The sequence below is a fragment of the Psammomys obesus genome, unplaced genomic scaffold (genome assembly GCF_907164565.1).
Source record: "Psammomys obesus unplaced genomic scaffold, mPsaObe1.curated_primary_1811, whole genome shotgun sequence".
In the NCBI taxonomy this organism is placed as follows: domain Eukaryota; kingdom Metazoa; phylum Chordata; class Mammalia; order Rodentia; family Muridae; genus Psammomys; species Psammomys obesus.
The window spans coordinates 17,539,230-17,557,403 of record NW_026596046.1 but is presented as its reverse complement, the minus strand read 5'-3'; the positions used below and the strand labels follow the sequence as shown (position 1 = coordinate 17,557,403).

Below are 18,174 nucleotides of genomic sequence, written 5' to 3'. Positions count from 1 at the left end.
TGGTGATGCACACACCTGACCCCAACACTCAGGAGCAGAGGCAGGAGGATCTCTAGGTTTGAGGCTGATCTAGTCTCCATAGTGAGCTTCAGGCCAGGCAAGGCTGCATACTGTGGTTTGAATGCAAATGGCCCCAATAGGCTCGTAGGGAATGACACTGTTAGGAGGTGTGGTCTTATTAGAGCTAAGTATGTCACTGGCTTGGAGGTTCCAGAGGCTCAAGGGAGCCCAGGGACTCACTCTCTTCTTCTGCTGCCTGCTGAGCCAGATGTAGAACTCTCAGCTGCCTCTCCAGCAGCAAGTCTGCCTGTGCATTGCCATGCTTTCCATCATGATAACAATGGACTAGCCCTCTGAACGGTAAGCCAACCCCAGTTAAATAATTTCTCTTTGGAGCGCTGCTGTGGGTCATGATGTCTCTTCACAGCAATAGAGACCCTAAGGCATACTGAGATCCTGTCTCAAAACAATAACAGCAAATTTACTGTGGTGATGGATGTGCAATCTTAATACACTTAACACCACTTAATCATACAGTTTAAGGAGATAAGCTAAGTATGCCAATTATCTCAATTAAAAAAAAAAAAAAACCCACATACTTTAGCCAGGCATGGTGCTGCACTCCATTGATCCCAGCACTTGGGAGGCAGAGGCAGGCGGTTCTCTGAGTTTGAGGTCAGCCTGGTCTACAGAGTGAGTTCCAGGACAGCCAGGGCTGAACAGAGAAATGCTATCTCAAAAAACAAAAACAAATCCATATACTTTCAAAGGGTGAATTATCTTGGCATGTGGATTATACCTCAGTCTGTAGCTATAGGTCACATGCCCAGTCAACTTAGGACTGAAATGACTGCAAGGTGGTTTCTATGAATATGTGATAACTCATAACACTGCAACCTAGGCTTTCCACATTTATACCTTTAAATATAAGTTAGTCACAAAAGTGGGAGCCACATAATCTGCCCAGGTTTGTCTGGCCAAGAAAGGGGCTGTCCATATTTCTTCTACTTGCTAATACAGACAGGCAGCTGCCATTACTCTTTTGTTATTTCTTTTTCTCTGATATTTCCACAAAATACTCAATACGTTTCCGAAAAGGCTACTCAACTAAATGAATTGCAAGGTGTGTTTTCATGCCCTTGCAGTGGAAAATACATTTTTGTGGAGAAATGAAAATAAGCCAACTAAAAATGACTGTTTTGAGACTAAAGCCACCACTGCGCCCCCAGACAGGGCCTCTCTGTGTAGCCCTGGTTTTCCTAGAACTTGCTCTGTAGAGTAGGCTGACCTCAAACTTACAGAGGGCCTTTTGCCCCTGCCTCCTGATTGGACTAAAGCCACTTTTAATTTTCGCCTTGTAGAATTTTCTTCTACCAGACTTGGGCTTGTGGCTTATATCTATATCCCAGCAGGTAGGAGGTTGAGGCAGGAGGATTACAATTCAAGGCCAGCTTAAGCTGTGTAGTGAGATCCTGTCTCAAAATCTAAAAACAAAACAAGAGCCTGGAGACAGGCACAGTGGTGCACACCTGTAGTCCCAGCACCCAGGAACCTAATGCTGGATGGCCATTATGAGATTGAGCCCAGCCTATGCTACGGAGAAACCTGTGTCAAAAAAGGGGGTGAGGTTGGGCTTGGAGAGATGGCTCAACGATTAAGCGCATGTACTGCTCTCTTAAAGGAACCTGAGTTCAGTTCCCAACACCCACATCAGGCAGCTTACAAACCACATGTAACTTCAGTGCCAGGAGATCCAGATCCTTCTTCTAGCCTCTGTGGGTACTGCACACACGGGCACACACCCTCACACAGATACACATACACAAAAATAAAAAATATTTAGGGCTGGGCATATTGGTGCAAAAAACTTTTTTTTTTTTTCGAGACAGGGATTTCCTGTGTAGCCTTGGCTGTCTTGGACTCAATCTGTCAACCAGGCTGGCCTTGAACTCATAGCTATCTGCCTGACTCTGCCTGCCTGAGTGCTGGGATTAAAGCAACCACTCATGGCTTATGCACACTTTTAATCTCAGCACTCAAAAGGCAGAGGCAGGAGTATTTCTATGAAGGCAGGTATATTTCTAAGAGTTCAAGGCCAGCCTGGTCGACATAGCAAGTTCCAGACCAGTTGGAGCTACACAGTGAGATCTTGCCTATAAACAAACAAACAAACAAACAAACAAGTATTTTTAATTCTACCACAATTTGTGAAACCACTCTGGGTCACAGTCTGAACACAGAGCCATTGCTCAAGATAGTAAAATAAGCATGCTACACTGGGAATTAAGGCTCTGTATGAGACATGCAAGATATTCCATCCCACTCAAACCCAGAGCTCCCTAGGTCGTTGGTGAGTGCTAGGCCTATCTTATTCTTTTCACCACAATTCTAAAAGACTGAGTAAACCCAAGCAGAGTGTAATCTTCACAGGCCCCAAACCAACAATATAATCTCAGGTTTCCATTCCTACTCCCTTCAGTAAAGTATCTAGTATAGTGTACTGAGGAGAGCTCTGCTTCAGTTGAAAAACAGCAATGACACCCAGAGTAAACCAGTCCTAGTGGGTACGCTGAGAGGGACCTGAATCACCTTTGAAGATGGCTCTCAGGAATGCTCCAACCTCTCTTCCTTTCACTGCTTGATCCTGAAGGAGATTAGTCAACTGCAACCAAACAAAGAAAACAATTACAAGTCTCTGGCCACTGCTCCTCTACCTACATGACCTCGATGTGCAGAATGAAAGGCGGTGCTGCCAGGTTTAGGTCAGACTCTGACATACACAAGTAATTGTTTTTTATTTAGAGAGAGCAGGAAGATCTCAATAGAATCCTGGACCGCCAAGGCTTAAAGCCAGCCAGGCACACTGATGCAGAACTGACATCCCAGAACTTCAGGATGAAGCAGGAGGACATTCATGAGTTCTGGGCCAGCCAGGATACACAGCGACTACAAGGCCAGCAAGAACCACAGAGGAAAACTTCTCAAAAAAGCAAAGACCAGGGCTGGAATGCAGCTCACTTGGTAAACCACTTGCTTAGTACGCATAGACTCTGGATTCACACTCTTGCACTCCAAAATGGGGGCACAGCGGCACACTCCACAGAGTTCTTGAGATGGAGGCAAGAGGATCAGAAGTCCAAGGTATTCTTGGCTGCACAGGAGTTCGATACCAGCTTGGGCTAGAGACCCTGTTTCCAAAAAGAAAGAATAAAAAAGACTAATAGCTATTCCGAAATTTATAGAGCTGGATATTATAGCAGTTCGTGTCTGTAATCCAGTATTTGGGAGGCTGAGGTGGGAGCTCAAGGTTTCAGTAAGTAAGAAAGACTTTGCCTCAAAATTCCAAATATGTATTAACTCTTTCATTAGCACTAGGTGCTGTGGCATGATTTATCTATCAGCAAATACTTCTGATGCATGTACTTTTTCAGAGAACAGTATAAGGATAAACAAAATGGGCATAGCAATTTGACTCAGTTTATGAGAAAGGAGGAAAAAAGGACAGAAAATAAACCAGAAAAAAAAAAAAAACTTGGAAAGATGACAAACAAGTAGCTGAGCTAAGATGATAACTCGAGGGAAGGGAGACAATGCAAGTAGAACAGTCACACCTTCTCTGAGGTAGGAGACATCTAAGCAGAGGCTGGGAAGGTAAGAAAGAACTGGCTGTGCCTAGCGAGATGGAGGCAGCGTTGTACTGAAGGCCCAACACAGCAAATGTTTGCTATGCTTGAGTACCTGAGAAAAGACCAGGGTCAGGTAAGTGGTAAGGAGGAGAAAGAGGAGCAGAAAGTAAGACCGGAGTGATAGGCAAGGACCAGATTAAGAAGGATCTCATAGGAAGTTCAGGTTTCATCTAAGTGCAAGAGAGGCTGCTGAAGAAAACCAAGTGATGGGCAGGAGGCAGTGGCACACGCCTGTAACCCCAGCACTCAGGAGGCAGAGGCAGGCTGGTTTCTGTGAGCTTGAGGCCAGGAGAGCCAAGGCCACACAGAGAAACCCTGTCTCGAAAAATCAAAAGAGAAAAACATGCGATACTGCTGGGGATTGACGAGTGAGTGATACCTTCTAGGAAACTGAGTGGATGTGGAAAGAGCAGACGAAGTCCCGTGTGAATGTATACTGTTGACATGGCACAGCCAGGTTGAGGGCTCAGCCCTTGGGCCCTTGGGAAATCAGCAAAGCCTTTCTGCCAGGTTAGGCTCAGAAAGGCAGAGCCTTGCTCTGGTCTAAGGACAAGCGTTTACGAAGAATTTACTAGTGTGTGCACAAACTAGCAGCTCAGTGTTTACGGCTAATCCCAGCCCTCTGTGCTTACATAGTAAACACGCTGAGGTTCTGGGTCAAGATGGTATGGTGCCACTTCATCAGTGTGCAACAGCTCGACAGCATTTTTGTATACATCTGTGATTTCATTAGTAAGTCTGTTCTTTCTTCACTCCCTTGCCACCCCTAGTCAGGGTTCCAGGATCAAGCCATGCAGGTTACTGCAAAATGATGAGAAATTAAGGGGTGGGCAGGCCCGGAACTGATTACCACAGGCCTGGAAAGAGCCAGCACCTTGATCTGGACTTCCCAGATCTACCCAGAATCAGGAAATAAACTGTTATTACTTAAGCCATGCCATCTGAGGTCCTTTACAACAGCAGCCTTAGAATGTTAATATAACAGATGCGGAAAAGGAGACAGTCAAGACAATCCGAGAACATATAAAAAAAATAGAAATCCATCATAGTTTAGAGGTAAAAGAGGGGCTGAGTGACGCAGAAATAGAAGAAGTCAATGAAGAATCCTAATTTCAAACTTAAGCAACTAATGGGAAGGTGGCGACATATTATGAAGACGGTGAAATTCCAGTTTTGGTGAGCACCCAAATAACCCAGAGGTTATTTTAAAGCACACCGCTGAGCTCTACCTGGCTTCTGTGTCAAGTGCTCTTTTACAGAGCTTACGACCTCTATTCTGAGATAAGGCCAACATGCCAGGTAGATAACTAGGTCATTATTGTTTCATTTTTATAATCATGGACTTACAGTGAAGATGAAGGAACTGGTTTTCTCTTACCAATAGTTTTCTGTTGTTTTTTTTTTGTTTGTTTTTGTTTTTTTTAATTCTGCCCAGGGACTGTCTCTGACATGAACTCAGGGGCTGGCTCTTTGATCACCTCCCCCTGAGGGGAAAGCAGCCTTACACAGGCCACAGAGGAAGACAATGCAGCCACTCCTGATGAGACCTGTTAGGCTAGGGTCAAAGGGAAGGGGAGGAAGGACCTCCCCTATCAGTGGACTGGGGGAGGGGCATGGGAGGAGATGAGGGAGGGTGGTATTGGGAGGAGAGGAGGGAAGGGGCTACTGCTGGGATACAAAGCGAATAAACTGTAATTAATAAAAAATAAAAAAAAGAAAAAAATTCTGCCTATGAACTTATTTTCTTTAAAGAAAAAGATAAATGAAGACGCATCAGCAAGTAATGCTTCACGTTAGTAATTACGGCCTCTATTGTAGCTTTGAATATGGCTGCTCTGAGAATGATTCAGTATGATTCAGGAGCTGGAGAAATGGCTCAGAGTTTAACAGTGCGTGCTAAGCTTCCAGAGGACCCAGATTGATTCTCAGCACTTACATGGTGGCTCACAACCATCTGTAACTTCAATTCTAGGGGATCTGATGGCCTCCTGGCTTCCCTGGGCACTGGGCATACACACAGCACACATGCTTGCTTCCATTCAGGGGAAACACACTCAGTAAAAAAATTAAAAATTACAATATGCTGATTCGTATATACTCAGCTGTAAAGGCAATCTAAGTTATTTCAAATTTCAAATTGATTATAAATGGCTTTCTAGCTGGGCGGTGGCAGTGCACGCCTTAGAGGCAGAGGCAGGTGAATATGAGTTCGAGGCCAGGGTGGTCTACAAAGAAAGTTCAGGATAGCCAAGGCTACACAGAGAAACCCTGTCTTGAAAAACCAAAAAACTAAAACAGATAGATAGATGGATGGATGGATGGATAGATAGATAGATAGATAGATAGATAGATAGATAGATAGATAGATAGACGGACAGACAAAATGGCCTCAGCTGTCCTTTTTATTTATTTGCAGCACTTAATTTCTTTTTTTGTTTGTTTGTTTTGGATTTTACAGTGCTGGGAACTGAACCCAGGGCCTTGTGCATGCCGAGGGAGTCTTCTACCACTGAACTGCCCCTCAGCCCTCTTTCTAGTTTTTATTTAGTCCAGGCAGGACATGAACTTGCAATCTTGCCAGTTTCCCCAACAGCAGGATTACAGCTTACAACTCTGTTTATCTATGTTTATCAAGTAAATCCCCATCTAACACGGACAAGAGAACAAGCCAGTGTACCCGAGGGCTCTGAGCACTGCTCTCTTTCCCCGCTCACACATCCTTTGAACTTGTCAAGCTTGGCCTTTGCTTTTAGCAGTACTCACATCATCGGTTTTCAGGGTTTGAAGACATTCCTGCAGTTTATCTGTTGTTTTATCTGTTGCTAGAGATAAAATTTTCAGATCCATTGTTGCTCATATCAGAGAACTGTGAAGAAAAAGAGGGTCACAGCTGAAGGCTTCTTGACATAAACCTGAATATTTCCTGCCTGTCAGTGAGATGATGCTTATCATATTAAGAATTAATATTAAGAATTCCCTACAATTCTATAAGTGATTCATAGCTTTTTTATTATTATTAATTACACTTTATTCACTTTGTATCCCCCATAAGCCCCTCCCTCCTCCCCTCCCAATCCCACTCTCTCTCTCCCTTCTTCACGCATGCCCCTCCCCAAGTCCACTGATAGGGGAGATCCTCCTCTCCTTCCTTCTGATCTTAGTCTATCAGATTACATCAGGAGTGGCTGCATTGTCCTCTACCATGGCCTGGTAAGGGTGCTCCCCACTCAGGGGAAGGTGATCAAAGAGCAAGCCAATCAGATTATGTCAGAGACAGTCCCTCTTCCCATTACTATGTAACCCACTTGGACACTCAAATGTCATGTGCTACATCTGTGCAGGGGTTCTAGGTTATCTCCATAAATAGTCCTTGGTTGGAGTATGAGTCTCTGGGATGTTCCCTGTGTTCAAATTTTCTGGTGACTCATAGCTTTTGCATACATTTTCACCATCTATTCAACATAATGCTTCAAACCAAAATGGCGCTTAGCGATATATCAAATATATTGCAAATAGATAGGACTATATAAGTATACAATAAAATACTGTTCAACAAATGAATAAACTAATAGCATCATAAATGTTAAGAGCCACTTAAATGGCATTACAAAAAAAACAAGTGAGGCTGAAGAGATGGCTAGGTGGTACAGTGCTTGCCTATAGTGTACAAGGCCCTGGGTTCAATTCCCATGCCAAGAAAAAGGAAAAAAGGGGGTGGGGATGCTGGAGAGATGGCTCCAGGATTTAGAGCACTGGCTACTCTTCCAAAGGTCCTGAATTCAATTCTTAGCAACCACATGGTGGCTCACAACCGTCTATAATGAGATCTGGCGCCCTCTTCTGGCATGCTGGTATACATTCAGACAGAACATTGTACACATAATGAATAAATCTTAAAGAGAGAGAGAGCAGGGAAGTGAGGGTGAAGTGTGGGAGAGACCACATTCACTAGCTAGTTAGCTCATACCATACGAAGAAAACGCAGCCTTGGGAACTGAGGACCAGCACTCAATTACATGGTGAGTTTGAGGCCAGCCTAGACAAGAGACTGTCTCAACAAACCAAAAAACAAAAATAAAACAAGTGAGAAGCTAGTAATGCTAAAAATGTTTTCAGAAGAAAAGCCTGAACTGGAAATTAAGAGACTAAATTTAGGTATCCAAGACAACAAGATGGTCTACAGTATTAGGAAAGGAGGGCATGTCTGAATTAAAAAAAAAAAAAAAAAATTGGGGGGGGGGGGGGGGGGGGGAAGGGGAGGCTGGAAAGATGGCTCAGCATTTAAGAGCAATGACCCGAGTTTAATTCCCAGCACCCATATGACAGCTCACAACTGTTTGTAGCTCCTGTTCCTGGGGAGCCGACACCCTCACGTAGACATACGCAATAAGTAGACTGGCTGCAATGGAGTCCAAGTAGAACAGTAAGGAGGCAGAAAGAGAGGCTGAGAAACAAGATCTCAAGTGTCAGTTACAGAACTTAGATTCTCCTGCCAACTATCGACTTCGTGAGCAGCGGAGTCTAAGGAGGCAACCAGTATCACATTAACTTGCAAATCAAAGTGGGAAGGGAATGTGGAGAGAGAAGCTGCTGAGTGGTGAGCTGGAGGTGTTTTAGTGGGAGAGATAAAGACAGTGGAAGAGATGAACGGAGGCAGACTGGACACAGTACTGAGTAATACGGAAGGGAAGAGGTAAACGCATCCTGTGGGGGAGAAACCCCACCTGTTTCTCCTCTCCCTCCTGGTTCCCATACCCACTCAGCTGCTCAATCCAGAAAGCTGGCAAATCCTTAGAAACTGCTTTCACCCTCCGCAGCCACAAGTCCTACCCAAATATCTCTCCACCTCTACTCTAACATTACCTCAAAGCCACCATCATCTGCTAAGGAACCATGACAAAAATATTTTAACTTGTTCCCCTCTACAAAGCAATAAGATATTTTTGAAAACAAAAGCTGAATTACATATTTTTCTCCCAACCTATTTTTATCTTAAAAGTCATTTTTTTAAATTGCTTTATTGGACCAAAATCCAAAAGGAGGAAGAGGAGGGGGAAGAGAGAAAGAAAGAAGGAAGGAAGAAATCCAGCATGGTGGTGCACGTCTTTAATCCCAGCACTCAGAAGGCAGAGGCAGGCAGATCTCTCTGTGAGCTGTGAGTTTGAGGCCAGCCTGGTCTACAGAGTGAGTTTCAGGACAGCCAGGGCCACATTAAAAACAAAAACAACAACAAAAACCCTGTCTCAAAAACAAAAATAAAACAAAAAATGTCCTGGAGCTGCAGAGATGGCTCAGGGGTGGAGCCGATACTGCTCTTCCAGAGGAGGTGAGTTCTGTTCCCAGCACCCACATCAGGTGGCTCACAACTGCTTGTAACTCTCTTCTGGTCTGAGAGAGCAGCTCCGCACATCTGGCAGATTCACATATACACATGAGCAAAAATGAAAAGGAATCTTTTAAAAAGTCCTGTAGGGTCTACGCCCATGCCTAACTTCCTTTCTATTCTGTTTTCTTTTTATGTTAAAACTTTATAATAAAAAAAAAAAAAACCTAGCTGGCACATGCTTGTAATCCCAGAACTCAGGGAGGTAGAGGCAGGCAGATTGCTATGAGTTCGAGGCCAGACTGGTCTACAAAGTGAGTCCAAGACAGCCAAAGCTACACAGAGAAACCCTGTCTCAAGGAAAAACAAAAACAAAACAAACAAACAAACAAAAAAACTGGCTAAAAACCAAAACCAACACACAATGAAATGAACCAGTCCCAAAGTCTACACGTCTCAGTGAACATCCACACAGTTGTAGCAGCCATTCTGAAGCTGTGGAGACACAGACTGGGTTTTACACCTTCTCTACCAACTATGTTCTTATGCACTCACTCTCCACCAAACCCAGGAAAATGTTACCTCAAACTAGGTGATGAGAAAAGACTGAATGCAGGTAATGGGCATTTGAGACATGAAAAAAGATATAAAGTAACCGTTTTTCTAGTTTTTGTAGAGAATTTTTAATTCAGAACATAGCTGCTCTGGCAAAAGATCACATCCAAAGACCTTCTACTTCTGTGTGATCAGGGTGGAATACAGACACACCTCTAATCCAGGAGACAGAGGCAAGCAGATATGAGTTCAAGGCCAGCCTGGTATAGAGCAAGTTTCAGGTAAAGAAAAGTTTAGGCCTACACATGGTGGTACACACTTTTAATCCCAAACAATGAAGGTAAAGTTAGTTTGTGGAAGGAAGCACCCAGGTTTGAAAGTGACATTTAATTGAGTGGCAGAAAAAGTGACGACTCAGAGAAAGATTTGACAGAATAGGATATGCCCAACTCCTATAAAAACAGGGAGGAAACAGAAGCTACTTAAGGGAGAGAGAGGAGGCTGTTTTACTCGGACAATAATAGACATTTTGCAGAGAGAGAACTCAAATAAAGACCAAATGAGCTAGAGAATGACAAGGAGCCAGAAGATTAGAAAAGGTTGCTAAAGTTAGTTTGAGGCCAAGCATGGCAATTCAGAGGCTGAGAGAAAAGCCAGATTGAATAAGTTAACCGGGAGAGGAGTTTGAGCCAGAATAGTTGAATTGAACCAGCCAACCAGAACTCAGAAAGAAAGAGTGAGTTTATTAAGCAGTAAATCTCAGAGGATGAAAGTGTTCTAGACCTAGGTTAGATTGTACAGAAGCTAGAAGCTTCCTGGACTAGGCCTAGGTTAGCAGGAGGCAGTAAGCAAATAAGTTTCTTTTACCAGTTTTATCACTCTATTCAAAAGATAACGAGTTAATTGTTTTCTGTCCTTCAAATCTCCAAGGTCTTCCTGTTATTGGCCCTTAAAAATGATTTCTCAACTAAAACAAAATAAATACCCACCCTTCCAACCTTGCTCTCTCTTGGCTCAACTCTTAGATGCTCAGGTTAAAATACTCTCCATTACATCCTCCGCAAACACCTGTAAAGTTCCTTCCTTCCACAGTGCTACCAACTTTTTAATATTACATTTTAAATTAGTGGCTAGGTCTCCTACTGGTCTACAATTCCACAAGTGTATCCAGTTTTGTCTATGGTTGTTCTCTTCAGCACAGAAACAAGCTTATATAAGGACCTAACAAATATCTGATGTGGGCTACAGGGCTTGCCTAGCAGGCCTGAAGCCCTTGCGTGTGATGACATCACACCCCGAGGACTGTATAAACTTGGCATGGTGATGCACTCCTGTAATGCCAGAACTGAGGTGGGGACAAGAAGATCAGAATTTCAGAGTCATCCTCGGCTACATAAGAGTTTGTAGCCAATATGAGACCCTGGCTTAAAAAACAAACAAACAAACAAACAAACAAAACGAAAGGGAGAAAGAAACAGAAACCATAAAACGAGGCAGCTCATGTGGATTTTTCTATCCCAACTTCCAAATACAGTGCCGAAAATATACTAAGCATTTAGTGAAGACTGAGTGATGCTTTGTATAATTAACGCCATGTAAATGGAAAAAAACATCCAGAGGGGTCGTTAGCTTCTGTAGCTCCGTTCTGCTCAAGGGTCCACGCCCTGAGCACCCTGCCTACCCTACGCAGTGCCACTGGCCTGACTTCCCGCTGGCACCGAGCTCCACGCGCGAAACAGGGCTCGGGGGCGTCCCAGAAGCAGGCAGGACCAATGGGGAGGGTTAAGCGGAGCGCGCCCCAGAGAAAGCCGCCAAAGCTGAGGCACCGACCCCTGTGCAGGCACCAGACGCGCGGGACGCCACGTCGCCAGGGCAGCTCGCCTGTCCTCACCCGCCCACCCCGTCCTGCCCTGCAACGCAGAGACCCCGGAGCGTCACCTCAACCTCCGCGCGGCCTCCTCCTAAAATTCCCGCGCAACTCCGCGCAGCCGCACTTCCGTCGCCCAGAGCAACAGGTCCCGCCCCCGAGGCGCACTTCCGACTCCTTAGCTCGGTGGGGCGAACCATTGTAGCTGACAGAAGGGGGGGGATCTTTGCGCAGTTCGCGGTCTAGGTCAGCGGGCGAGGGAACTGCGAGCTGCCTACTTGCCTTGGGGGCGGGGGACCCCAGAGTGAGCATGCGCGTTATGATCTGACCTGGCTAAACTTTCTTGATCTCTGTAGTTGAAACCAGTGCGGAAGGGATTGGATTAACTGACGGCTTCGCAGGTCTTTGCATTAGAAGCACTTGAGAAGCACTCATATTTCACCTTGTGCTTGAGGATACATACTAACCTTTTCCCCTTGCGTAACCTCAACGTTTAGCCGTTACTTTCCCAGAGGCAGTGAATGTTCAATACATTTTGTTAATAAACACCTAACTGGAGAGTCAAGATGGATGGAGCAGTGGCCCAAGATTCTACTTTAGATTTGAGGGTGCAGCTTGTGCACAGTGCCCAGAACCAACAATCAGCTTGTGAAGTTGCTTACGGTGGTAGAGGGGAAGCAGAGGCGTGCATGTTTCCTTAACATTAGGGGCAGTGGGGGGAACGGCATGGGCGTATTCACATTGTCTAACCACGTCCTTGACAGATGAACGCCCCAGAGGATAAGCTGAATGCGGAGGCCTGAAGTAGGACCCCTTGGAAGGCTGCAAGTTGTGTGTGGTAGTGGTCCAGATGGTGGCAGTGGGGACCAAAGGGGAGGGGGATGGCAAGGCTTCATCTTTGAAGAACATCAATGCAATGGTTCTGCCTGACCGGATCTTGAAGAAGCAGCAGCTGGAGGAAAGGGATGTGTCTCAGATGTCGTCCCATGCTCCCTGCCGGGACTCCTCTACATTTCGGTCTCAACATTGAACTGTGAGATGTAGTGAAAATCCAGCAGCTGAGGTTGAGTTATGGCTCCTGAGAGGAATTGTAATAATAAAAATAAAAATGCTACACACAACAGATGTGGAATGAAGAGATTTAATGTGCGGGGATTGGAAATGAGGAGAGAGATACAGAGACAGAGAGATAGAGAAAGACAGTAGGAGATGAGGGGAGGGGGATGGGCTAGGGCACCTCAGAAAGGGGGGAGGGGAGAAAGCAAAGCAAAGCAGAGACAGACAGGCAGAGATAGAGAGAAAGAGACAGACGGGGGGGGGGGGGGGGGGAGGGGGGCAGGGGTCCTTTTATCCTGCACTCTTGGCAGCGACCAATGTGGCGTCACAGGATGCTAAGCAACCTAAGAGTTGGCTAATGCATCAATTTGTGAGCTAACAGGAATCATTTACTTCACTAAAGAAACAGATGACCTCATCACATCTTTCCACAAAACCTTCCTTCCAAACCCTTTCTAGTACTGGACCATTCACCTGTAAATATGTTGGCAGTTGATGTAGATTAAATAAGCCCATTAGCATCCCTGAGTTTCCATTTGTGCATTTCAGAGCAATTATTGAACTGTTTGTATGAATGTCTACCCAGTTCCATGAATGATAGTGTATGTTTTTCATTGACATTGTATTTTGAGGCAGGATCTCACATAGCCCAGGCTGGCTTTTAACTTGCTACGTAAATGTGGCTGGCCTTGAACTCCTAACCCTCTTGCTTCTACTTCCCAAGTGCCTGGTATTGCAAATGCAGCACCATTCATGGTCAATATTAACCACGAAGAAGAAGAAGAGATTCGGATTAGCATCAGCAGTTTTCCTCTCTGGTGCAGACTTCTCTTGCTAAGCAGCTAATCTTTTTCCATTCAGTTCACCAGCTAGATTCCCTATGTGAACCACTAGGTAGGTTCTTACTGGGAGCTCATTTGTAATCTCAGTGCTGGGGAGGCAGAGACAAGCGGATCTGGGGAGCTTGCTGACCAGCTAGCATACCTGTCTTAGCAAGTCCAGATCAGTGAAAGACCTTGTCTCAAAAGAAAAAAGAAAGTCTATAGAGCTCAAAGAATGAAACTGGAGGATGTCCTCAGGCCTGCATTTGCATATACATGCACACATGTACACACATTAAAAAATAATAACAACAAAAATATGCCTGCCTCTGCATGCGATGATGTCTTTCCTGTACGAATAAGTGTAAGTTTGCCCAGTGCAAGCTCCTGTGCCTCCTGGGGAAGACACTGTTTTGGGAATGATCCCCCTGTGACCTCCTTCACTTGCTGCAAATATAAATCTCTCTGTGCCCTTCTATCTCCTGGGTGTGCACAGCAGCCTTGCACTCACCAAGAAGCAGCTTGAGTACACATACAAGGGGAGTGAGTGATACACCCGATGCTAGAAAATACAGCCAGCACCAGGTATGGTGGCACAAGTCTGTCATCCCAGTTGGGATGAGCTGATGCAGGAAGATGGAGAGTGACATAGCGACATTCTAACTCAAAACAAAAAGGAAATAGAGCCCAGTTAAGAACAGGTTTACAGTGGTGGAACTGAAAGTGCTTTCAAGCTTAGCAAGTACACGAGAGCCTGGCAACACTATAGGAACAAACACAGTTGGAATCCAGAGAAGCAGTCTGAATGGAGGACTGTTCCAGACTCAGTCCTGCTGTGCAAGGGGCTTTGTGGACACCTGTGCTGAAGATTTACCATCTGTCTTCCCTACAAAGCTGCCCCTCAGGCACCCATAGCGCCTCCTTCACTGTGGGGCCCACTGTGAAGAGGATGGCGCTTGGAAGAGGCATAGGTTGGCTGCAAACTTAAGAATGTCTGAAGAGGTGAAAACATGGTCTAAAGCGGACACGTGGGCTCTGCTGGGCACTTTGTCTAATTCCTTGGACTCTGAAAAGGGCATGAGCAGAGAAGGGACAAAGAGGCACTTTCCCTGTAACCTGGGCTGAAGAACAGCACAGCTTTGAGAAAATCAGCAAGAAAAAAAAAAAAAAAAAAAAAAGAACCCACACTTAGGAGCATTTAACAATGTTGATTTGCAGGAACATAGACTGTAAGAGAAATGCAAGCAGGGGATAGGGCTGTAGTTCCCTTGGTAGAGTGATTGTCCAGTGGGCATGAAAACCCATGCCCTATCCCCTGTGCTCCATAAATTGGGTATGGTGGCACACACTTATAATCCCAGAACTCTGGAGGTGGAGATGGGAAGGGTACCATGTCTAAACAAACAAAACAAAACAAAACAAAACAAAAAAACTCAACCAAACAAAACAACCATGAGGTGGAAGGTTTTCAGCATAATATATTCAGATCATTTTCAGACCAGCGTTTTCACAATACCTCGGGTAGAAACCAACCAAAAGTCTGCACTTGATGAACAGATGGTCCAGCTCTAGAGGAAGGAAATTCTGACACGTGCTCCAACATGGATGAATCTTGAGGACGTGGCTGGCATTCCTGGATTTCCTGCATTTGCTCTTCTCCATTAACTCACCAAAACTGCTGTGGCCGAGTTAGTTTCACATTAGTGTCACTTTAGTGTTTTAAATCTGGCAGGTGTCAGATCACAGATCCTCTAGCTGCTTTTGGTAGTAGAAGCCAGGCCATGTGCTGCTACAACTCTCCCTGGGGAGTTGATAAGCAGCTCTGAGCAAGGGCTGATTTCTCTCCTCCCCTTTACAGCTTCATCCTAGTGCCCAGACCCAAGATAACCTTGACTCTCAATCTCGTCTAGTGCCTGCCTCATTCTTGACTCATGGCATGTAAGCTAATTCAAGTGATGTGGAACTTACCTTAGTCTTCTGAAAACCTATGCAAAGAGATTCCCTTTGTTTTCTGGAATTAAAGTCTCTCCACGCACCCTCGCTAAGACCTCCTCAGCCACCTGTAGTATAATGCTATAACTGTCCTAACATCCTGGAATATGAAGGAAACCGAAGGTCCCTTCAGACCTGCATTGTGGCTGTTTCTCCTAATGAAGCTGTTATGGTGTCAAAACCCAGGAGAGAACTGAGATGTTGCAAGATAAAGATGGCCAGGCCAAACTTACAGTGTCCTTAGAAGCAGGATAGAGAAATGACCAAGACTAAAGGCAGAAAAGCCTTGTTATATAGCAAACAAGCAGGTGATTACAAAAAGTAAATATTTTCAGTTATTTTTATGATGATGGGAAAAGTACATATTGGGGGCTTATAGTCTGACAGTTCCTGTAACACACCATAGGGCATTTTGTGGTCAGTCAACTCTCAGAACATGCCATGAAAACAATTTACAACGTGTAAATCACAAGGTTATAGAGGAAGAATAAGTAAAAAACAAACAAACAAACAAATTGACCTTTAGCTTGGGACATGATTAGAGAAAAAGGAACAATATAGAAATAAATCAAATTCTAACATTATGTTTAACTGGGAGAAGAAAGAAAAAATGGAGTCAACTGTCCCTTAACCTCTTGCTTAGTCTTGAGGTTTGCTTTCCCACTTCATGCCTTGATGCTATAATTCTTCTCATGAGACTCATCTAAGGCATAACTTCATCCCAGTTCCTCATTTGCAAGCTTGTAACATCCTTCACACTGTGAACTTACACTGGGTATGTTTAATCTTCTGTTGATCTCTTTTGGGCTCAGCGTACCTGCCCACGACCTCGACCTAGGGTTCATCTCTGTATGTTTTGTGCTGCTTCAGGCTAATAATAAGGGCAAATTTGTTATAAAACAGTCTTCCTCCCATACCTTGCTCAGGCCTGGCACCCAGTGTTCCATAAATTAAAACTGGGAGCTGGAGAGATGGCCCAACTGTTAAGTGCGCTTGCTGTTCTTGCAGAAGACCCAAGTTCAATTCCCAGCACTCATTTCAGATAGCTAATAACTGCCTGTAACTACGGCTCCAGGGCATCCTACGCCCTCTTCTGGATTCCTCAGGCACCTGCACTCATACAGGCACATACCCCCATACATACATATACATAAAACAAAAAAATAAACAAAACCAACTGTCTTTTTTTTCCTGATTGAATCTTCTTTTCCTTCTCTTCCTCTTCTTCTCCTTATTCCCCCTCCTCTTTCTCCTCATCTCTTCTTCTTCTTTTTCTTCTTCTTTCGTTACTTATTCTTCTCTCATACAATACATCCTAACCACAGTTTCCTCTCCCTCCACTCTTTCTGGTCCACCCCACCCCTGCCACAACCTCTCCTCTCCCTTAGATTCACTGCTCCTCTGTTTCCCTCAGGAAAGAGTGGGCCCCCCAGGGATACAACTGAACCTGGCATAACAGGCTACAATAAGACTATGCACAAACCCTCTTATCAGGGGCTGGGAGAAGCAACCCAGTAGGAGAAAAAGGGTCCCAAGAGCAGGCAAAAGAGTCAGAGACACTCCCACTGTTAGGACCCCCACAAAAACACCATGCTAACAACCACAACATACATGCATAGGGTTCTAGTACAGACCCATGAAGGCTCCATGATTTCCTTGTAGTCCCTGTGAGTCCCTATGAGCCCTTCTTAGTTGTTGTTGTGGGCCACAGTCTGCTGGTGTCCTCAACCCCTCTGCCTCCTACAATTTTTTCTCCCCCCTCTTCCAAGAGGGCTTAAGGGGAGGAACCCTGTGGAAATCTCCAATTTGGGCTCTCTTTCCATCTAAGTTTGGCTATGGGTCTCTGCATCTGGTCCCGTCATCTGCTGGAGGAAGTCTCCCTGATGATGATTGGCACCCATCTGTAAGTGTGGATTTTTTTTCTATCCTAGGTCTTTGGGCTACCCAGACTCCAGTTTCTGGTCATCCAGGCAGCATAGGGCATGAACTCCCTTTCCTGCCGTGGGCCTCAAATTAGACCAGTCATTGGTTGGCCACTCCCACAAGTTCTGAGCCACCATTGTCCCAGCACATCTTGCAGGTGGTACAGATTATAGGCCAAATGATTAAACAATTTTTTTAATCTTAAAAGGAAAGAGAGAGAGAGAGAAATTGAATTACTGGGCTGGCAAGATGGCTCAGTAGGCAAAGAAGCATGGTACTAAGTGTGACAACTTGAATTTAGTACCCAGGAGCCACAAGGTAGAAGGACAGAACTGCCTCTGGCAATTTGTCTTCTATCTCCACAAGAGAGGTGGCCTGAATCCCTAGACATCTGGTATTTGGCCATTTTATGGTGTCTCAGAGCCTCCCCCACCCCCAACTCGCATATGCAATATGCATAGCCCTCTCGGTCCATGGTGGTTATCCATATCCTCACTATGTTGTCCAGACACAAACTGGTCCTTATAGCCCTCTGTTCCCTACATCCTGTTCATGCTTATTCACATGTATGTATGTTCATGTGAGACCTTTGGGTCAGCTTCATGTATTGTTCCTCAGCACAGCTCTCCATACTGTTTTTTGAGACATTTTTGCAGCAGGATCTATGGCTTGCCGATTATGCTAAGTTGGCCCATCTTTGAGCTCCAGTGATCCTCCTGTCTCTGCTTCCCATTACTGGGATTACAATTCCTCACAGTGGCTTTTTACATGTACTCTGGGGACTCTGGGGACTCCAGGTCCTCACGCTTGGCTGACAAGCATTTTAAGGACTATACAGGTTTTAGAAAGATTTCTTTGTGCCAGGACTTTTCAGAACTGTTGCAATGTTTCTATTCATTGGTAATTCCTTCCTTCCTTCCTTCCTTCCTTCCTTCCTTCCTTCCTTCCTTC

The 18,174-nt window shown here is 44.9% G+C and overlaps 1 protein-coding gene across 1 annotated transcript in view; it reads right to left on the bottom strand.

Annotated features, from left to right (window-relative positions):
* Fanci (FA complementation group I) overlaps nucleotides 1–11,558 on the bottom strand; it is a 56,937-nt gene extending 45,379 nt beyond the window's left edge. The window contains exons 1-3 of the mRNA XM_055623122.1: nucleotides 11,503–11,558; nucleotides 6,450–6,552; nucleotides 2,590–2,662 (exon numbers count right to left, since the gene is read on the bottom strand). Of these exons, the coding sequence (XP_055479097.1) occupies nucleotides 2,590–2,662; nucleotides 6,450–6,533 (157 nt within the window). The 5' untranslated portion in view covers nucleotides 6,534–6,552; nucleotides 11,503–11,558. The remainder of the gene's footprint in view (nucleotides 1–2,589; nucleotides 2,663–6,449; nucleotides 6,553–11,502) is intronic.
* Between the last annotated feature and the right edge of the window lie 6,616 nt (nucleotides 11,559–18,174).